At 39.2% G+C, this 23,257-nt stretch overlaps 1 protein-coding gene across 3 annotated transcripts in view; it reads right to left on the reverse strand.

The window, feature by feature from the left end:
* Positions 1-21,621, reverse strand: part of VPS13C (vacuolar protein sorting 13 homolog C) — a 97,294-nt gene extending 75,673 nt beyond the window's left edge. The window contains exons 1-13 of one of the 3 annotated variants that reach the window (XM_055715787.1): positions 21,216-21,617; positions 19,605-19,648; positions 15,585-15,627; positions 14,695-14,790; positions 13,848-13,949; positions 11,413-11,475; positions 9,446-9,511; positions 7,187-7,296; positions 6,747-6,806; positions 6,098-6,157; positions 5,304-5,384; positions 1,158-1,215; positions 701-828 (exon numbers count right to left, since the gene is read on the reverse strand). In XM_055715787.1, the coding sequence (XP_055571762.1) occupies positions 701-828; positions 1,158-1,215; positions 5,304-5,384; positions 6,098-6,157; positions 6,747-6,806; positions 7,187-7,296; positions 9,446-9,511; positions 11,413-11,475; positions 13,848-13,949; positions 14,695-14,790; positions 15,585-15,627; positions 19,605-19,648; positions 21,216-21,315 (1,011 nt within the window). In that variant the 5' untranslated portion in view covers positions 21,316-21,617. Of the gene's footprint in view, positions 1-700; positions 829-1,157; positions 1,216-5,303; positions 5,385-6,097; positions 6,158-6,746; positions 6,807-7,186; positions 7,297-9,445; positions 9,512-11,412; positions 11,476-13,847; positions 13,950-14,694; positions 14,791-15,584; positions 15,628-19,604; positions 19,649-21,215 lie in introns of all 3 variants that reach the window. The other 2 variants (XM_055715789.1, XM_055715788.1) reach the window with 2 other exon arrangements.
* Positions 21,622-23,257: the final 1,636 nt, after the last annotated feature.

The raw sequence follows: 23,257 nt of genomic DNA on the forward strand, positions 1-23,257 counted from the left end.
CACCACTGTATGAACTTCCAGTTTCCTTGAAGGTCAAAACCAATTTTTATTTCTGCTGCTAGTCTGCTCAGCACAAAGTCTCAGGCTTTCACAAACCAACTGTACTGTCTTCATTAGTTAATACACATTTTCCCCAGTTTCAGAACTGCCTTTGCATTATCAAACCTTATTGTACTGTTCTGAACTCCTGTTACACTCTGACATCAGGAAGAGCTAAAATGCTGTACAAAACTGACTGTAAATTATCACTGAATAAATGAAAACACTAACATTGCTGGGGAGCTATCTAAGTGAGTTCCTTCACACTTCAGCAGGCTTTGTCACCAAAGCCAGTATACTCCATTCCTTCCCACCCTTGCTTGTACCTTGGCACCTCTGCTCTTATAATGTCAGCTTACAGTTTTAGAACATAAAGGCTACTCATAAGAATGATTCCATTCTGTATGTGAAAGGAATACTAGTGGAAGGGCTGAATACAAACCAGGTGGCTCCCAGAGGGTCCACAGGTAACAGGATCTAGCAGCATGTTACACAGAGGGAAATTGATCCTACACATTTCCCACACTTATCGCTGAACAGTTTAGGCAGTCGACTCACATATAAGCTGAAAATTCCCAGAGACAAATGTTTTCAAACAAAGAAGTCCTACAGTTCATCACGAAGTCTGAAACAGGTAATAAGAGATACCAAGCCAACTTACCTGTGGCTTAGTGAATTCAATGACAATTCTCTGTACTTCTACATTACAATCAATCTTGGGAGTTTTTAATTCTACTTCCGCATATGGGTTGATATAGAGTCTTGCAGAGGCTGATACTGGTCTAAAAACTTCAAGATATAAAAATGAAGATTGATTTTATGTTTACAATTAAAGTATGGGAAGCAATCTTAAAAATACTGATTTCCACTGCCTGATATATCAGCCACTTCATACAGATAATGTGTATGCTCAAGACCTACAGAATCAGGATGCAGTTCTTACCAAATATTAAGATAGCCCAGCAGTAGTTAAAAAGCATGCAAGCTCTAATATGTTCTACTATGTTTACGTTTTCCTAAAAAAATGTTAGTATGGGCATGGCTGCATGATCAGGTCAGCCTGTTGTATATGAACATGCTCAGAACATTTTATATTCACTCACTCCTAGCTTACTTACTGTACTGGTAGTCTTGCAGCTGGTTACCACTACATGGAATTCCTCTTTTCAGCTGATCCTGTAAAGGAATATAATATGGTCTAACAATTGCTGAAGAGCATTACTTGTTTACAGTTCTCTAAGCTTTGAGTAGACACATATTCTGGAAGGGCCTCCTCCACCTAAACAGGAAAGCTAATACAGCACAAGCACTTCAGAGTGAAGGGGTCATATCAAAAAGAATTCTAAGTTTCTCCTATCAAGTGGAAGGTTAGTACAGTTTCTATTCAACTTCTGTCTAAATCTGGCAATAATTAATGCGTGTTAATCTAGAAACATACAGTTTGTGTACATCCAAATATGTAGGATAATAGGTCAAGCATTTGTTTTTAAACTTTAAAGTACCAGGAGCATCTATTCACATCCTACCCTTCCTCATTTTTAGCAAACAAGGAGGCCACTTGAACCTTCTTGTATTCTGCAGGTATGAGAGGAACTGAAGGCATAAAGAAGTCAAGAAAATAATAGAATAGCCCAAGAGGCCTGAGAAATATCATGCTAGAACAAAGCCTTAATTCAAAATGAGGTGTCTGATGTTACAATTCTTCAGCACTTTATTGAGATTGCTGTATTTATGCCCTAACATTTTATCTAGTTTCAGAATTGCAGTGGCACAACCAGTTAAAGCAGGAGGTCTGCTTTTAGGAAGATGTACATATTGGCTAGTACATGATGGCAGATGAAGTGTTTGATTCCATTATATTTTATAAAGACTATCACTATTAAGAGTTGTTTTTATGAGGAAAATATTTTGTAACCACAAGTTTCTTCAACCTAATCCTTTTCCCAGTTCCTTATTAAAAAACTGGTTTGTATTTTATAACAAGTACACCTGCTCATTAAAAATATTCATATTTCAACCTATTTCCTGTCTACTGATATATATGAATAAAAGTTACATTTCCATGAGATTAAGTATAAAACAGCTAATCTCACAACCAGCCATATACTCATGTTATTTAAATATGAAGACTGTTGTATGAAAGTAACAGATTGCTACAGATTACACAGCTTATTCTTATTACAACATACACCAATTAGCTACTACGATAAATCTGATATCCTGATTATGCTGCTTAGAATAAGACCAAAATAGCCTGTTTGGATAGAAGAACTAGCTCTCCACAAAAAAAGCTGTACTAAAAGTTACATATAAAATGTATTCAGTTATTTAATACTGATAATGTTGCTAAACAAGACATCTTATTTGCTATTTGTTCAGTTCCTTTATTGATTTTAAAATTGTTAAACAGAGAGGCTTAGCAGGTGGGATAATACACTAGTAATCTTATGCTCATGATAAATTCCATTCTTCCCCAGTCTTCCAAGATGTGTTTTGAATTTATTCCTGCTCTCCTCCCCCGCTTTCAGGCACAAGGACATAAAGATGACTCATCACAGTTGACAGATTTAAACTAACAGAAGTCACAAAGCAGTCAAAAAATGCAAAAGTTCCAAATAATGGAGATGATGCTGGTATGCAAAGTGGTCCTAGTATATAGCACTAAAACTGCTAAGGATTTCAAGAGCTGGAAAAACTGCAAGTGGTGAGATGCCTCAAGTTAATAGGTGATCAGAATAACAGATACTGTTTGTTACACACTGGAATTGCTCTGCCTTGGCACTCCAAAGAAAAGTTTACACACAGGACATGCCACAGGCTTTGGGAAAAGGCAACTCCATTTTACAGTCATGGAGGGCAAAATCCCAATTCTTTCAGAAAGGACCTGTTAAAAACTTGCTTGATGATGGAACAGAAAGTGGTACTTCCTGATACATAAAACTTAAGTTCAACAGTGTGTCAGCTAAGCCCACAAAGCCACCGGTCCACAAGCATGTCAAGGACTGATTCACAGAGGATCTTTCTGACAGTGCTGGAATAACACATCTGAAGCACTAAGACTTCTGCTGCTGTCAGTTCAAACTGTGTCTTGGTTTCTATTTACTGTGTTTCACTTCAGACTGATATAAAACAGAGAAAACACCTACAGACAGGTAATTCCGAAGACTCCCATTGATAAAATAACTTGGCTATTATTAAAAATACATAAGCTTTACCACTAAACTAAAAAGGCAGAAGTTGAAGTTCTCTGAGGAAGTTTAGCTCTTTAAAATACAAAGCGAGAGACTGTTCATAGGAGAAATCAACATATCCTTAAGATCTTCTACATACCGTGAATTTACATCCCAACTTTGAGACAACAGTGCCCTACAAGGTATCCAGAACAAAAGTAAAAGGGCTCAAGTTTCCAGTTTCACGTAACAGACAAGATTCAAAGAACTTTAAACAGACTGGCTGGGTTTAAGTTTTGATTCAACCTTCCATACTAATACCAAGCTCACCAGGTTAAATGTATATTTTGTTAAGGAAAGAATAAAACAACAAGAAAGACACCTGTAAAAGATCAGCACAGAAGAAAAAAAAACCGAAACAAGCAGTACTGTACAAGGACACACAGAACACCTGTATAACCTTTATAAACATGAGTAAAAAATGTACCATTTTTGCACAGAGAGCACTTGTTCACACCAGAAACAGGACGCAGATACACAGACAGCATAGGTTGTACATCAGTTCTTCTCCACAGCAAAATGAAATGAGATTCAGACAAACTACAGTAATCAGGTGTCTGCTACTCCATGCAAAGTGAGATATTTTCATAATCTATTCTTACGTTTATCTCCAGAACCTAAAATATTCAGTACTATACTACCCAAAAGCTCGCTAGCAAGTGTTATTGACTGTTTCTCATTACCTAATAATGAGCTCTCTTAACCACACAAATGAAGTGGCCATCTAAAATAAACTTATTGGTAATGGTGGTTTTGCAACTTAGAAGTCCTCTACTGTCAAACAGAAAGAGGATGTATGCCCTCAGCCACAATTTATATTATATAGCTGTCCTGTTCATAGTGCCAAGGCTACCAGTTCCTCTTCCAGGAAAGTAAGACTTGGAGGGTAACACAGCAATGAAATTAAAACAAGTGCTTCACACTTTTAACAATATTACAAGTCGCAGTAATCCACTACTCATCCAGCTAACAATAACTCAAAACATGAATTAATCAGAAAAGACTAGATATAACCTCCAGGAAGCCCCCACAAAGCTGGTTTTACTCCTTCCCTGTAATTATGATTTTAAGGTATCTGCCTCTTGTTCTGTCCTGATTTACCCTCACTGCCCTTGCACTGCCTCTCCTCTTCTGCACTGGAGCACCATCAACTGTTTCTCTATCTCTACACCACCTGAGTTAGCTTCACCAAGTTGGAAAAAAGTATTTCCAGCACCATCTTTTCCATAGTGTACCTTAATTATGTTCTATCCAACATCACTTTCAAAAGCCTTCATTATTCAGCCCTGCTGTGCATTCCACATGTAAAGCTATGACCCTCTTCTGTCTGTCAAGCACAGCACACTCATTCACTCATCCACAGAACTTCTACTAAAGCTCTTCAAAATTTTGCCAGAGCTACTTCACCTAATAAGGGCTGCTATCTTCAAGAACTACTTGCTACGTTAGCCCCTCCACAGGTTTTTTTTGTTTCATTGTTTAGGTCTGACAATGGATACCTACCTACCTAAGCTTTTATTTATTAAAAAGCAAAAAAAACCTTTTTTATTTTAACATCTTGTTCTTCTATGTGGCTTCACTCTATTGGTTAATTTCAGCCATGCATCTTAGCTAATCTGGAAAACATGTGATCTAAGTTCCTGCTCTGATAAAGATCTACTATTTTTTATTATTTTTATTAATGCTATGCTCATCTAATTTCTCAATATTGCCTTTTTCCTTACAGTAGCTATAACATAGCTCATATAGCCCAGACACTGGTTAAACAGCATGAAGTTCAGATGAACAGGCTTATGGAACAGATTTTAAAGATGAACTTTCTGACCTTTTCTAAAACCTGTAGGGCTTGATAACATATAAAGTTCACCAAAAATATTAGCTATCAATGGTGCAAAGGATTAACATATGACCCTGGTATCAGAATATGGTTGACCCTAAGTGTGAAGAGTGGGGTGCAAATTAGCAAGGTTTAGTTTTGAACAATACAACAGGTATAGAATACAGTTATGTTTAATGCATTTTCTTCTACGTTACCAGTATTTGTTCACGGGAGCCATGATAATACATTTTGCTCTCTATGTTCCAATAAGCACTGAGGCTGTCCAGGCACAAAAGCTGCACAGGAAATAAAACATTCAACAGATTCCACACTCAGTATTCAACCTGCTCTGTGAACTTAGCTTTCCATTTATGAGAACAGAAAACAAGTGAAAGCAGACTAAACAGCAAATCCACCATTAGCACTGAGATGTACTTAATCTTATAAAAATATTTTTTAAGTGAAAACTGAATTGCGAAAAAACAAGTTCTTAGAGCACGTAAGTTCATGCACATCTGTTAAATACAACTCCGGATTGCAGGAGCGAGGGTGCACAAAACCAACATTTGGCCTAATTAAAGAAGCCAGGACTATTAAAACCTTCTTATATTGTTACTATAATTTCTTAGATCTTTGCATACCCCTTTCAGTATGGGGTTGGGGGGCAGGAAAAACAGAGAGACTGCTTAGCTAACAGAATCCAAATTACTTTAGGATACAAACTAGAGTAGGAAATGGCAATTTGACAACCTATTTGAAACCAGTTACAACACAGACTTGCTGTATAATGCATTTAATGAGGGCATCACTGTCCACATGTAAGGAAAAGTATTTAAACCTTGGAGTTGAAAGTCATGCCTTACATGAAGCTAGCTATTTGTGCTCTACATCTGTTTAAATACACTGACAAATTCAGACAAACAGTAGATTTCTGAAAGCAAACTTTTTCAATTATTTAGAAACCCAGATTACTTCAATTATGTAGAGAAAAAAAAACCCAATACATTACCTTGTAGATTATTTTTGCAGCTTCATTCAGAATAGAAGGTGTCCAGTTCTCATTTGTTGTCTAAAAGTTCAAAGTGATAAAAGTCATTCTGTGTATCTTATTTAACATATTTTTGGTTTTATCCTATACTTTCAAGCACAAAATGCATTAATTTTGTGCCAGTTTCTCTAGACTACATACACACAAGTCAAAATCCAATATAAAATTTGTCAGTTTATTTTGATTTTCAACTCCCTAATCCTACCCATAAAATCCTTTAACATCTAAGGCAAACAGGTGTTACCTGAAATTTTCTCCCTGTTTCTCAAACAGCCTGGCAAAATACCACATTATTTATCATCATGATCTAATGTTTGCCAGAATTCATTTATTAGGCCTGGAAACAACCTGCCCTATGAAAGGAAACATATTCAGTTTTCAAGATCACTTGGATCATAAGAAAAATCACTAGTCTCAGAAAGTGTGACGTTCCTCAATCATTTTCCCTTCTACATGCACAGAGTTCAAGTACTATTTGTATGAATAAAAGACCATCTTCGCCTCCAGTTTACATACGTTCATTATATTGTTAATAGCTTGCTTTTCCTTTCTGTTACTCCAAAGATAAGTAAATCAGAAACATAAGAACATGTATGTATACACACATTACCATTAAACTAAGCTCGCCCAACGTCATTCCCAAGGAAATTGGAGACTGTGGATCTGTGACCTACAAAACCAGAAAAATTAAGTGTTTTCAACTATCTGCCTTTTGACTCATCTGTAACCCCACCAGTTTCTGCCATTCTGGCCTTAACCCAGAACACTGAACAATTCTGTACATCAATCGCACACACTAACATACAGCAGCCATCATCCACATTGAGTGATCAAGGCAACACTGGACAAGGCAAAAGGGATAATATCTATTTCACATATCCAAAATATCTGGCTTTCAGTCATATCTGGGACACTTTGTTCGAAGAGCTGCAGAAGAAACCACAGCAACTTTTTCAAGGTGGCCAATAAGAGTTTCTCTCTATGGACTAGACAACCATGACTACACTGGAGTTCAAATTAAAATGAAAAGAATATGTTCCAGATGCTTACATCATCTTCGTATTTAACATGAATGCCTGTGATTTTGACTTGTACATTTTTTATAACTTGAGTTGCAAGCTTTTCCAAGAAAGTATCTTTCTTCTCCTCCTTTGGTTTGTCTAAAACAGTAAGGTAAAGAAAGTCAGCATTCAGTGTAGCAGCTGCACCTTGAATTCAACCACACCAAAAGCTATACCAATGTAAATTTAATATTTACTCTAAAATGAATACTTACATTTTCACTTATTTAGATGACACATCTCCATCTTTTTCTTTGCTGTATACTCATATTTTGAATATACAGAGTTATTTAGCCGTGCAGGCACAACACAACCACAAGAAAGTTTATGTCTAAGTTTCAGTCAAAACAGTTTAGCTTAAAGCACGTTCTTGTTTAATATACTTCTCCCCCCACCTTCCAAAGTAAAAGGCTCTCAAAGAGTCCCTGAGCAATTAATTAGGGGTTTCAACAAGCAAATAGGTAAGACACTATAATTTAGCACACTATACTCTTGAACAACCATGTGAAGATTGATACTTGTACAGCAAGCAACCAGCCCATTAAAGCCTTTCATACAACACTGCCTGAGAAAATTAAAAAGCTGGTGTATCGTAAGTTAAACCCAACAGTTACTCTGAAATATTCCATTTCTTCCATCCTGGACTTACACTCTGACCCTTTAAGCTAGGTCAGTATCAGACTCTGCTATGCCACATCAGTGATACTTGAACTTATGCTGAACAAGACAGGGTAGCAGAAGTTGCATACCCACAGAAGTTCAGCATTCCACCCAAGGCAAATGTACACATGCCCAGGCAGCGGGGAATATTTACAATCCCCCATTATTTAATGACATAACTCTAAAAATATTATCTTGGGCTGAATGACAACGTTTTACCTAAAACATGGATAGATGAGCTGCTTCTTCTCTGGCTATTTTTACAGGCTACCTTGTCTTGTTCAGCATCCACCGTACAAAGCAGCTTTATCTGAGAATGCCACTAATCAGCCTACCCAGCTTGCACATTTTTGCTGTAAATGCTACAGATGGCTCAAGCTGAAGAACCAGTCACGGCTACTCAAGTACAGAAAAATAAGGACTAGAGGTTTTGACTAAGTTTAGGGTTGCACTCCGAGTTTGACTTCTCTGCTTACTTTAGCTGCTTAACTTTTTAAATATGCAACGCATGCTGAACACCACAGATATGTACCTTCACACATCTTGCTATAAAAATTATGGTAATTTTTGTTTTAAGCTTTAAGAGAGGTTCAGGAGATTATTTTAACAATGAAAAAACTTTGCTACTGAACATGACAGAACACTATTTTAGCCAATAGAGCATTTGATTTCATGTAAAAAAAGTTAAGTCAGGAAGAAACCAAAATGTTTTAACATGTCTACATGCAACTCGCATTTCCTCCTATTAACCATTCCTTCTCAACTTCCACTCCCTATTAACGAAAGCCAACAAAATACTGATAAAAAAGAGCAGAAGTGCTCATCAAAGCTTCATGACCTTCAACAACAAGCAGGCAATCCATTAATGTTTTTCCAGCCAGATGCAGCTACCAGCAGCAACAGAAGTTTGATACCTTACAAAGCTTATCTAGGGTCCCCACAAGGCTTTTTACTCCAGTTACAAGCTTTGTCCAAGACCAAACAGATAACAGTACAACCCTACGGGATACAGCAAACCATTCTTAGTCACGTGCTAATACTGAAGACCTGCATTGTTTGGTGCTTATGGACAATGACTATCCTCTTGGGGAAAAACATCAATTTCGGTGCTGTTAAAATATCAGTCATAGAACTATGCTAGCTATTTAGAACAGAAGCTAAAAGGTGCTGAAAAAGACTTTGCTGCTATATCATCAATATAGTACCAGATTTACCTTATACAGCTGTTCCTGGAATATTACAAAAATTAGACAGATCTCTTCCACAAGAACTTTTTCCAAAAGTTACAGTGAAGTGCCACTAAATCAGCCTGCCAAATGTGTACATTTCTGTTGTAAACGCTACAGATAGCTCAAGCTGAAGCAACAGGCACAGCTGTTCAAGTAGAGAGAAACAAGGACCTTTCAGTCTACTGGATCCAGAGAATGGATAAACAGCAAAAAAGAATGCTCTCCAATTTACATCCTCTCTTTCAAACAGGAGAAAAAAAGGTATCACTAGATTTACACCTGAAGCTAAGAAAAACTAATCCAAACAGAAAGCAGAAAAAAAGTCTTTAAAAAAGTTAAAAGCCGTAACTTTTACCCACCTTTTGAGTGATCATGACCTTTAAAGGGCCTCTTAAAATGCTTTTTATACTTTTTACGCTTACGTCCTTTTTCAGTGCAAGCAATTTTTGGGAAAAGGATAAAATTCAAGTTAGTAAAGCAGAAATACAAGAAAGCATACGAAAAGATGGAAGAAAGTTTAGCTTGTCATCAAGCAGAATGCCTTAGTAATGTTTCATAAGAAAGCTTTTAAAGAATTTCAGATCTGTTAAGAAAGCAATCAGCTACTGCTCATAGCACAGAGCCTTTTTCATAGTTTATGTACACCTTCACTCTCAGGGAAACAGCTGAAGCCTTGCTCTTTGCCCTGCCCCTCCCCTCCCCTCCCCCCCCCCCCCCTTTTTTTTTTAAGTTATTGAAGGTTAAAGCCCAAGTAAACTAACTAGCCAGGAAAAATCTTAGATATTAAGTATCCAAATTTCTACTTGATCAATTGTCCTGCCAATTGTAACGTCAAGGCATTTATTTCAACTTTCATATATACCCTATGTAATGTCTCAAGTTTGAGGAATTACAAATAATCACCACACTTCTCAGCACATACATATCCAGACTTCATAACTGCACTGCATAACGCAATTCCAGATCACCTATGTACAAAAGAGCACCAAGAACAGAGCCATGACTGATTATTAGAAACCCTGGTGAATAAATTTTTCTGTAATCCAGGTGTTTGGGTTTTACTTAATGACCTCAGGCAAAGCCGTAATTTTTATAACTGAACAGTTAATAACATACGTGGGGAAAAAAGCAATATGGAAGTTTAAATTCAGAAGACACTTCTATCATACAAAGGTGTAAGTCCCAAGTTAAGATATTTGAGATGTACGTGGAAACCCAAAGGGCACTTTCCAATATGATTCTTGTGCTAATCAACAGTATGGTATGAAAGCCATCTGAAAGAACAATACCAGTAACTGCAAAAAAGGCGTATAAAAATTATGACTAAAAGCTTTATATGAAATTAAATTACTTACATACAAATTATGACCCCCACAATCACAACCATGTCATGTATTAAATTAGTGCTCATATTTTTCCACATTTCTAAAGAGAAGTAGTTTGGCAAATTGCGTAGTTTCTTTCCCCTCTCTGACCATATAAGGGGAAACGAACTTAGCAACAGGGCTGCCTGTGCTTCGCTTTTAAGAGGTTTTAGCATGAGAAGGGTGTATGCCACTAGAGCAAGAAGGAAGTAAGTGCAACAGGGTATTTAACTATGGGGAAAAACAATTTTCTTTTTATGTTATTTGTATGCCAGTTCAAACAAAGGAGGATAAAGTGCCTGCCAAGATTCCAACCTGTCTTGCAGGTAAGGTGATTACCCTACAAATAACAAGAAGGAAAAACTATGCCAAACAGCCAACTTCTTTTGGATAGTTCCTTTAAACAGTAGAAGTAATCCTCTATAAATTATATTTTTAGAAGACAGTTTCCTTCGCTAACTATTAAATTTGTAGGTCTCAGGCTTTAATTCCCATGTATGACAAAACTAAGGCAAGCTGATTTTCTTCTTGATTATCTGCATCTATTACTACAGAGCAACTAAAAGTATGATTTTAAGCTCATACTAAACCTGCACTCAGATAAAAGCCCACTAAGGAATTCTGGCTAAAAAATTTCTGAAGATATGGCTCAAGTAGATAAAAAATACAGCAGGTACAACATAATAAAAGTTCATCTGAATTCCAGTGGAAACTGCTTCCTTGTGTAACTTGAGAGCAAACCAAACAAATAGAAACATGGAAAAGCATGCTAAATGCCTTCATTCTCCTATGGTTCATTTTGCCCATCCAGAGTTTCAAGACCATGCACACTTACCAAACAAGTATTGTTTCCTCCTTTCTACATTTGGCTGCTTTGGGAGAGTGTTTTTTAATTTTTATTTTAAATGTAAGCTGCATACCTATTATGCATGTGCAAAACATAACTAACCATGCATACCCACCAGGCTTAGCATCCTTGTAAATCAGACTCTCCAACCCATACAAGGAATCTTGTGAATGAGTGCCTTGGTCCACATGGCAGCAAATAACCAAAAAAATACATTTCATTTAGAAGAAGAAAATCAGCTCCTGATTTAATGTTAAGTTTATAAAACTCATATGACACATTAGTATTTCTACTGCAGTACCTGATAGCCAGAGTCACTTCAGCATATCTAGTTTCAAAGATTATCTACACAGGCAAATTATGCAATTTTCATTTTACTTATAACCAGCAAAAGACAAGAGCTGCAAGCTTTGGTCTCCATATACAAGTTCTGATACCGACAGATTTTAACAGATTAGGAAACAGAAAATAGCAAAGCTTGTTACCATTTCCTCATCACACTACACAAACCACACAGTGATATGACTATTTTGCTCAATATTGGAATAGCATGTCTAAAGAAAATATCCCCAGGACTGTATGCTAAAATCCTCTCACACAAATGCAAGTACCAAATCCAAATTCTAAATACATTGTCAGGTGAGTACTACCAGGAAAGCAAATACAGCTAAAAATTCATGGACACTGGTAACTTCCTTTCCAATGTATTTCCTAGATTTTCACCAGATATTGTGTGCTATTAAAAGCCTACAGAAAGAGCTGAATTTCTTAGAAGTTTATGTTGTGGTAGGGCAACTTGGGCCCCTAGACTTCATCTAGCAAAAAGTAAGGAATCTGCTCATGCAAGAACTACACAAGTCCTCCTGAGTACAATATTCTAGTACAACATCAGAAACCCAACTAGCTACTGCTGAGATATGATTGCAGAATCATAAGACTGTCTCAAGTTGGAAATATCCATAAGGATCATGCTGGGGTATGACTGAGAGGATAACTACAGTTTAAAATAACCCAATCTGATTGTTCCTCCAGCTTTTCCTTCACAAGGCTTAAAGTTTAAAATCACAAAATGTGGCTAAACCTAATTCTAGTTCAACAACACAGAGCTGAGCTACTGAGGTTATTTTTTTTTTCCCCAAAAAAACCCTTACAAATGCTCAATGTAGTACATTTCTTTCAAAACTGACCACTGTCACAGGTGCACAGACTCACTTGTCAAATTATACGAAGTTCCAGAATTGGAATTCCTCAAGCAGCACCTATTAGGTCAAATCCTTCTTGTTATATTATCCCTTCATCCCATTGCTACTGGCGCAAAGAATAATGGCTGAAACACTGCTGCTTTACAGCATTCAAGTTCTACATGCCCAAGGTTAAACCTCTATGAACATCCCTTTGCCCCTGTATGAAGTAATGGCTGCAAAATTAATTCACTGAAGCTGTCTTAGCTCTCATACAGTTTCTGACGCACCAAAGACAAGAAATAAAGCAAGGCCTCTTTCTTCTACTGTAAATGGATTGCCAGTTCACTGTCTGAAGGAAACTGCAAATATACACTTCAAACTAGCAAAGCAGGAACAAGGCAGTAGAGCATCCTGTAACTGGAAAATTAAATAATCAAAGAGAAAACAATCAAACTACCTTTTCCTAAGTGTTCTAAGCATAATTTCATTTTCAGTAACTTCTCCATGACTTGCAGCATTACAGGTATTCTAGAGATCCATCTTAAGAACCATTATACTGCCCAACAAACAGCTCTCACTTCAGAAAAAAACTACAGTAGTAACTTTTTCCTCTACCATATAATTAGTTACCTGTTATTAGTTCTGAGCTTGGTTTCTATGCAAGCTTAATTTATACCATAATTCTGTTAAAAACATTTATTATGACAAAAAAACTCCACCCAAAAATCAGGTTAACTTGACTGAAATGATCAATTATTTTAACCTGTAATTGAAAGTGTAGATTTTTTTAATGACCCTGATCAAAAGTTTTAAGTAAAGTTTCCTACAGTCATGTTCAATTGTTTTCTTGCATCACAAATTATTTCCTACTCAAGAGTCTCATTTCTCAAACCAGTCAAAACACAGTACATAGGACAGCAGAAATTAAAACAACAGCATTATTGTTGAAGTAAAAATTTACAAACCTTATCAGTCTCTAATTTGAAGTTTTCTTTAAGCAAAGGACAACCTGTCACATGCACGTCTAAAATACATTATTAATTATCTATTACTGATGAAGATATCAACATTAGCCTCATGCAATACAGTTTCTACCTCTGGTCCTGTTCCCCTAAAGCTTTAAGCTGGGGGGAAGACATACCAGATTATAAAATTCCCACTCCCATGAAAGCTGACTGGATAAATGAATGGTTAAAAAAAATAACATTTATTTCAAGATTTAGAGGAAAAAGGTTTTTCAGAGTAGTAAGATGAGCTAGACACTTGAAAAAACAAAGTTTATTAAGTCAATCACAAAATGGGACTTTTCTTTTATAGCACAGTCTAAGTCCTCAAATTTCAGGGGAGACTTATATTAACTCAGTACCTTTTTCTGCTGCTTTCTGCAAGGCCTCCTCAATCCTTGCCAGTTCCTTCTGTTTATTATCCTGCAAGTATTTTTCTTCCTTCTCTGCATCATATTTAATGCCTGTAAGCCAAGTTGGGACCACTTTAATCGTAAATTTCAAGTTATATAAAGAAGCAACTCACACTATATTCAACACGATGTTGCAAAATACCTCATTTGAGATAAAAGCTATTCTAGGTTTAATTGCTGAAAGCTGCATCCAGCCTCTGAAATTGTAATCTTTATACACTAAGACATAAAAGGATTGTACCAGCATTCAAGCATTACTTCACAAGAGAATTCACATTTCTTCATAATGGGAATTCATACTCTTAAGTGTGGCCTGTGCAATAAGTATATTTGACACTCTAAAATAATGTGCAAGTTTTCTTAATATACCAGAGGTTCTGATTTCAGGGAAAACTAATCAAGTTCTCTGATGCTCTTCTCTCTCCTTAAACACAGTTCTAATGGAATTACTACTTTTGATTGTTGTCAGAGGCAGGTGAAATATATCATGCAACAGCAAAAATATCTAAATCATGCCAGAAAAGTAGATTCAGAACAAGCATACTTCAGAGGAAACTTGGCTGCTGAATTGAACTCGGAATGGATACAACCAAGGATTTCCATAAAAGCAACAGGTGGTGTTTTCGCCCACCCTTCTTCCACTAACTTGCCAGCATTTGTCTAGAAATTTCCCTGAGGAAACAGAATGTAAAAATGGCAGCTTACACTAATTATTTGCTATTATATACTCATTTACATGGTACCTTGAGATATTTTTTTCTTCTATTATTTAACTGCATTGGTGAAGTTTACGTACTTGCTCCAGGAACTATCAGAAGATATAAGCCTTCTAGAGTTGCAACAACTGCCTCGCCATACAGATTCTTCCAAGGAATCTTCAGAGTAAGTTTATCTAAATAAAAGAGATAGAGTTAAATCAAAACAAAAATCTACACTGTGCTTAGTCCAACCACCTCAGCCATCAAAAAACATGAGCCCTATATTCTGATGTCCTAAACACCTTAGAAAGTAAGGAGAAACTGTATGGGTTTAAACATTTTATAAAGCCCTTGAAGTGAAAAAACACATACAGAGAAAATATAAGCCATAACTTTAAGCAAGATGATGCTGTTAGAGTCAGAAGACTTCAGACCAAAACCTGAGATCATGACTGGAGTTCAATTCACTGGAGTGAACATGATTTTCCCAGGGAAGTAGAAGAAGAAATACAACTACATTCACCTTTAACAAATGGAAAGAGATTTTTAATTTAAAAAAAACACCAGGGAAAGGATTTAAAAAAAAAAAAAAAAGCATCTAATAGTTTCTAAACCCTTGGCATGTTTACCACTTTCATGAATCTTGCATAAATTCTTCATATTCCTAGTATGTCCTTTAAAGAGCCACACACACTCTGCCTATACAGAACACCCTTGATCCTTCATTATCTAGGAAGAACGTCTCAGACCTGTTTTTCGTACCAGCCTACAAAGTTCACAAACAGGGTTTGCCAGACAACATTTTTACAATTTATCCAGGGCAGTCACATCAGACTTCTATGCTAGTTTCAATAGCAAGTACAATTACAGAGAGCATTTATGAACGCTTGACAAAAGAAATTCAGAGTCAGGACTGACCTTCAGTCTTGTACTAAAATGCCTGTACTAAAATTTCCATTTCAATACTACCATTGAAACAAAAACTTACCTATCTGGCCAACTTTTATTCTAAAAGGTACATCCAGTTCACTCTGTGAGGAAAAAAAATAAAGTATTAAACAGGTCTATGTATTCTAAAGACAAGCTGGTTTATACAGTGAAATTATTATCTTTACTTCTGTTAAAACTGTTTTGCCAGAACTGAAGTTCCAGAACAGAAACACTTCTCCATTTGACAGAATTTTAACTATTTAGCCATACTCATGTGAACACATAACCATAAACATGGTTAGGCTTGCAAAAAGCCTTAAAATAAAGCATGTACAATTTCTGGCAATTGTCTCCTAAAAGGATGATAATGCCTCACTCCAAAGGTTACTGAAAATTAAAATTTTACCTATATACAAGAATTTCATTTTACATTTTTATTCATTTGCCATATAGGTGATTTTTGTTTGTTTTTTTTTTTACAATAGTACTTAGTATTTGCAAACACATAAAAAGTTTTACTAACAATACTGAGAAGTTCTTTGCAAAATGCCTTCCAAAAATCATGATCAAGAAAGGCTTAGAAAGATGAAGAACATGTGACAAATGCGCAATTATCATCATCAATTAAAGCCTCACAAAGTATCTCTCCTATACAGTGTACAGCAAAACCAGAAATATAACTACAAGAATATCATGAATAGCAAAAAGGGACAAAGTGAAGAGAAAGTAGAAAAAATCAAATAAATAAAAGGAAATCGTAAAAAGTAAGTCTCAGAAAATAAAAATTCCAGCACAGTCTTCCACTTCAGCATTCTTTTCAAATAACTTAACCACAATTCAAAGACCTGAAGTCTTAACCTCAAAGGCTATAAAAAGCAAACCCACTTTCCTAAACGAGATAGGCATTAACCACTTGTCTCTTCCCATGCACTAGAAAACAACTTTGACCACCAGTCTTCCAACAACTTAAAAGCATTTAACAGAGCTGCTCCAAAAAAGAAGATTAATATCCAAATTAACGTGTCTGCCAGATTTCCACAGTTTTTAAAAAGTATTCTGAGCTGCAGTTAGGAGCCTAATATCAACCAACTTTAAGTGACTAAGCTTGTGACAGTATTTCCATGGCTTTTTGCTTTTCAGCACCTCAGAGAAACAACTGAAAAGCAAGACCTATGGAATATTTTAACCCTTTCCTGGTTATAAATGCATAGTCCTAGAAACTTATCCTTATGCATTCAATTCTTCCTGGTGACAACTGCTCTTCAGCACTTCCCAAATATTTCTTCCTGCAGGCTCCTGCACATTAAAAATCTGGTCATTAAGCTTAACTGGAAGCTTTCTTCTCAGTTTTTATTTTTCATTGAAATGTATCAGGAGAGAAAAGAAAAACAGACTCACTTAAAATAGTCTGATCTCCAAACTTTGTTTTTAGTAGTAAGAACAGGCATAAGAGGAGGCTGAAACATATTGTGAGAGCAAAGAAAGATCTCTGCTCTTGATAGAGCCAGGAACAGTACAAGTCATGTAGAAGCAGATAGCAGAAACCAAATCCACCCCATTTAATACTTCATTTATGAACCACAGCTAAATTCTGAGGAGGACCTGCTCAGTTTGGCCTGCTGAAAGGACAGGACCACGAGTTTGACATTGAAAAAACAGTTTTCAGAAGAAAACTGGGGGGGAGGGGGGAAGTGAAGGATAGGCTAGAAATTAAAGATGCTTTAAAGTTGTTGAGTAAAGACAACAGACTGACATAAATTAAAAACCGTGAAAGCACTGGGGTTTGATGTTAACATGAAAAAAGATCTACTGAAAATACTTCAAGACTATAACTGAGAAGAAACAGGCAATTTTAGCTTTGAAGATTAAGAGCTGTGACCAGCTGGGTACTGGATACAAATTCACAAGTAAAGCTCAGAATTCAAGCTTTTTGGTGGTAATGACGGATACAAGCCAAGAAACACATAACAAGTTTCTAAAGAGCTTAGACCAGTTTGTCATCAGTCATTTTTCATTATGATTGAAAAATAGGATAAAACTGAAAAAAAATCCATCAAAAGGATTCATTACTATCACTACTATAAGTTTTTAATGAAGTAGAAAAGGAATATCAATAGCAACTGCCCCATTATACTCATCTTTTTTTTTGTAGCTCAAGTCACACTAAACAGTACAGCCTCAAAAGGTAAAAAGTACGTATTTCACAGAATGACACTTCAGCATTTTGGGTCAGTAAACTCTTTAACATATTTTTTAGGGGAAAGAAAGGTTACATTTTAAAGGTGCCTAAAAACTAATTTGTACAATTTTATTTTAGAGATTTTACACTAACCTTCTTAAGACTACTTTGCATGAGCTGAAGCCTAAATTTTTACTGAGGTCTGACAAACTTCCATCTTAATGAAACACTCTTTTACTATGACCAAGGGGGGGGGGGGGGGGGGGGGGGAAGTGGACTCAGCAAGCATAACAGTTAACTATTTGCTCACTTCCCTTTTCTTAAGGACTTTCTTTTCTTACATTTAAAAAGTACTGTACCTATATACAGAAATTAAAAGGTAGTTATTTTCTGGTGGAAAACCTTAAGAGGAAAACAAAAACAATCCAGACAGAAGACAGGTAAACTAGAAAAGAAAAAGTTGGACCATATCACATTCCTTTAATCCCTTCTTTTGCAAGAAGGTAGAGGCTACTCCGCTAAAAGTGGTGTTCAATATCAACCTTCATTTAACTACTTTTGCACAGAAATCTAACATACTGCTATGGTAAAGCAGCCCAAAACATCCCTTGTTTTCAGTTCTTGAATTCGTCTTAGCTCTGGTCAGTCACATACACAAATATGCATTTTTAACTGCTAGAATCATAATCAACCTTGCTGTCATCATAAGAAGGAAAGACATGTAGAAAGTAGATAACATTTCCTTCTTTCCTTTTTTAACGGCCAGATTATGAAGATATTTGTATCAAGAGTTTTAAAGTACAACAAAATTATCGTGAATGGATGAAATGAGAATGGAAAATATGAAACTTCAGAACAATGATGAGAAACCAATAATTATGTCATAAAAAGATCCAACTGTTTTCAATTCACAGAAGAGTAACAGTTCTCAGTGTAGTTTGAAGCACACAAGATTGCAGTGAGATTCTCTCAGTAGTGCAGGTGTTCATTAGCTCAATTAAAGAACATAATCAGCCAGTTGTTTGGGGTTTTTTTCAGACAAGAATATGGGTACATCTTCAGACAAGAAAATGGATTCATTTTTTTCCTTCACTCCGTCATTTCTATTTTAAAAGCAAGAGAATGGACCATTGGAATAAACATATTTACTTCCACAGAGTATGTATTTTAATGACTGCCAGTCTTAATAAGCATCAATTTACACAGAAAGTCATAAACATAAGCTTCAATCCCATCAACCGAGGCAGAAGGATGAACTTTTTCTCCCTTCATCGCCACGCCAACAAATGAGAAGAAACTTCTGCCTTTCAGAAGACTTAGATCAATCAATGAATGTGAAATCAGGCCTTGAAAAGCCACTTACTCAACCAAAGCTAAAAAAAACTCAACAGCAAAACCTAAGCCTATGAACACTCATTAGATCTAGTAAATTGTTCAGAAACATACAAACATCTCCTGTGTGGACATACAAGAGGAAAAAACCCTACGACTTAACTATGAATTACGATTATACAGTAGCAGTCACAGCAGAAATTAAATTCTTTAAGTTGTACTGGATGACCAAAATAGTGACAGAAACACATCAACATCTTTTTTAAAGTTTTATCATGTCAAGCCTCAAATACTACAACAGGCTGTATATGCATGTATGCATAAACACGGAGAAACTCGCCTCAAAACCCTGTTGCTAATTGCTCAGCAGTTACTTTTCTCTTCTGAAGGAACACACTTACCTTTTCAAACGTAGCTAATTTTCTTCCTTTGATCCAGTAACATGGGCAAAATTGGAAACAGTTAACCAAGGACTGACTTCTTGTTAGACTACAGTAAGTAACATTTAAACGTAAGACTTAGACTTTTGACACAGAAAAGCAATTTAAAAGAAATTAGAACACTTACTAATGCATTCTCCTTTATCTGTAAATTGTCAAGTGCCACATTACCTATTTAGAAGAAAAAGAGAAGTACAGAACAAGTGACTTTCAACTATTATGTAAGTTGGAACAAGGAACACAACTACAATCCTCCCAAGTACACATGGATAAAATCTGAAAACCTTACTCCAGTTACAGAACAGCACAATGCGTCTAATTTGTAAGTCATTAAACACTGATTATTCAGACAAAATTTCATGGTGGAAGAGATTACAGAAGCTTCACCAACTTAAAGGTCCGCATGTTTCTACTCTATTAAGTACACCTACAGTAACAGCAAATCTTTCTTACTATTCACTTTATTGCAAATTATAATTACAGTTCTATCAAGGTAGGGTAGACTAGGAAAAGTGTATCTTGGTTGTGATGATTTTATGTAACAGAAAAATCATGAATCAGAAAGCCACAAAAACACATGCCTGTTTTCACAACACATTAGCTCTTCCTGACACAGGCAACATAATAGGATTTCCAAAGGAAACACTGGCACACAGAATTTACCTGAGGAAAGCACATAGCATATACCTCTTAGTGCTTTTAATGCCATGTTCGATTTTTAATGTATTAATAATTTATAAATATTTATCATCTATTAGTAATTTATGAATGTTAGAATACTTACTACCATGGCAAGAGCAAAAATAAGATGACGAGAAAAGTCTCATCCCTTACGTGTGGGAATCATTTAAAATAGCCAGCCGTACTTCAACTGGGCTTTTGCACGCCTACAGCGTAGCAAACCAAAATGTCCAATATATTCACAGATAACATCTGCTCTGTTTTATCGCATTATCACTTCTGTTCAACAGACATTATTTACACCAATAAATCAGCCGGTTAAAGACACCCGAGCACCCCACCAGCCGCCCCTCTGCCAAGGCCTCCTCTCCTCCTGAGGTCACTCCACACGGGCCCGCACGCAGCAGCACACTCCTACTCCCAACCGGTACACCCTCGAGAAAGAGAGGCCAAAAAAGAGTTGTTGTTTTGGGTTTTTTTCTCCTTGCCGATCGTTTCGTGCCTCAGCGCACTCCGAGGCCAGCGACGTGCGCCCACGCTGCGCCTCAGCCCCCGGGAGGACCCGCCGCCGCGGGAAACCCGCTTCGCGCCTTCTCCCCCCACGGCCCCTCAGCGCAGCGAGGAACCCGCCGCTCCCCCACAGGCCGCCCGCCCCGCTAGGGCAGGGAGAGGGGCCAGAGGCCAGGGGCACGGGGCGACCGACGGCCCGTCATGGGCGGCGGGGTAGCGGGCACGGCCTGACCGACCGACCGCCCCTCACCAGGGGCCGCGGACCGCCCGCAACTCACGGTGGGGAAGGGGCGGCGGGGTACGGTCCGCGCCACAGCCTGACCGCCCGTCCCTCACGGAGGGCCGCGGCTCCGCCGCTCGCCCTCTCCTCACAGAGTGCCGCACCGCACACTCGCAGCCCGCCGGCCCCTCAGAGAGAACGGCGGCCCCGCCGGCCGCCAGCCCCTCACGGGGGTACCTCAGCCAGCGAGCTCCACTCCCCGCCGCGGCGCGGGGCAGCGCCCGACTCCCGTGACAGCGCCGGGGCACGAGAAAAGGGGCTCCTTACCCCCCCATATGCCCAGCTTGAGCTGAGACTTGTTCAGGTTCTCCACATAGTCGCCCAGGAAGCGGTTCAGAAGATCCGCCACCACCGACTCCAGCACCATGGCGGAGGCGGGCCCCACCGCACGCCAGCCGCGCCGCGCCGTACCGACCGGGAGGGCAGGCGGAGGAGGGGAGGGGGCGGCGGGCGCGGCCCCGGCGGTCAGGTGACGGGGCGGGGCGCGGCCCAGCGTCTGACGGGCTGGCGGGGCGGCGCGGTGCCCCCGCGCAGGTGCCGAGGGACGCGGGCGATGGAAAGGCTCGGAGCAGCGGCGCCGCGCTCCCCGGGAGCGGGCTGGGCCGCGGGCGCGGTACCGAGGGCCGGGGCAGGGGGCGCCGGGCAGGGCGAGCCGGCGGCGCCTCAGAGCCGCGGCGGCGATCGGGCAGGGGGAGGGGCCGGGCCGGCGCTTCCGCGGGCGGCGCCCCCAGGCAGGGCAGCGCCCCCAGGAAGCGCGGCGCCCCCAGGCAGGGCGGCGCCCCCAGGCGGCGCGCCCCGGCGCTGAGGCGACAGCGCGGGTTTCCCTGGGCGCCTCAGGGGACGGCGGCCGCCGTGTGGGAGGCGGAGCGCGGGCACGGAAGCCTCCCAGCGCCCTCCGGCCGCGCCCGGCTAGGTGCCCCGTGGGCCGTTCCCGCCGAAAGCCGTGCGTACACCTGAGGTACGGCCTGATGGCTTGTGTATGCAGCGCTAGGCTGGAGGGCTGATGCGAGAAAACACAGTGAAAACCCTCAAACTGTGCAGGCAGGAGCCGCAGAGGTAACGGGAGCCATGGGCAGGCGGGCAGGGGCCGCACTGCCTGGGGAGAAGGGCTGGGGCCCGCTCAGCGCCTCGGGGGGCAGTCGGTACAGATGAAGGTGAGCCCCACGGGAATGTCAACCAGCCTTCTGACAAGGACGTGCTAATTGCTGAAAGAAAAATTACTGAAGTGGTAAGACTCAAGGACGCTTGGATAAAATAATTGTGGTAGTGGGAGATCACGACCTCCTACTCCAATGGCCCCCCAAACAGAGTGAACCACCTGCTCAGGGAGCATGGGTAGTAAATTTACAATGAGCTGTACCTTTAAATTGAAGCGAGAAAGCAACTAACCAATAATTAGCTCGTAGGTGTAGACTTTGGGCAGAACTAACCAACTTCACTGTATAAATATGTATTGTGAGTACAAGTAGGTGTGCAAGTTAGGAGGAGCGATCCCCTTGCACCCAGTATCACAATAAACACACCTGCTTTGTAACTTATCCTGAGTTATAGAGTTTAATTCCACACATCAGTGCGACCGTGCCATCCGTCCTGTTTGGACCTTTATTTCAGGTATAGGCAGCCCCCGGGGCGAACGCCTGCTAGCACTGCTTCGGCTGGGACTAGACAGAGCCTGCCTTGTGCTTGGGGTTCACAAGGAGACCACCTTGTCTGCTAACCTAGCTGTTCAGTGACTTGAAAACTCACAGGCAAAGGGAACATGAGTAAGAATGTCAATTGTAAACCCCAGGTGTTTCTGAGTTCCCAGCACTGCAGGGAAAGCAGGTGAGAGCATGTGGCTCTGTGTGGTGAACCCACAGGCAGCGATGTCAGCATGGGAACATGCTGTTTAAATCTCAGGGGGACTAATTTCAAACCGGTTATGGAAAGTTCTGAACTCATAGGAGCTTGTTAGTCATGGTGGAACAGCACTTTGAAGCTCAAAATGACACATTCAGCCTAAAAATGTGTTCCACAGAAAGGAAATGGTTACTAGCAATAGGATTCAACATCAGAAACGTATTAAAACACATCAAGACCACGATCAGACTATTGATAGGGTGAGACAAATACTCCTTTAAACAGCATACAAGTATATTGTAGAGCTTAGTGCAAGGTGTTACAAAACCACAAATAGTTCAAGGAAAGGTTTTAAGGAAACTGGTAAAGGAGTGGCCCATCAGCAGCTGTTACCCCTCCCGTTCTGTTACAGCCTGTGTTTTCAGGCTTGCAAGCTCCCTCTGGCTGTAGTTGAGGCAAATCCAAACAGC

The sequence above is a fragment of the Falco cherrug genome, chromosome 7, assembly GCF_023634085.1.
Source record: "Falco cherrug isolate bFalChe1 chromosome 7, bFalChe1.pri, whole genome shotgun sequence".
Taxonomy (NCBI): domain Eukaryota; kingdom Metazoa; phylum Chordata; class Aves; order Falconiformes; family Falconidae; genus Falco; species Falco cherrug.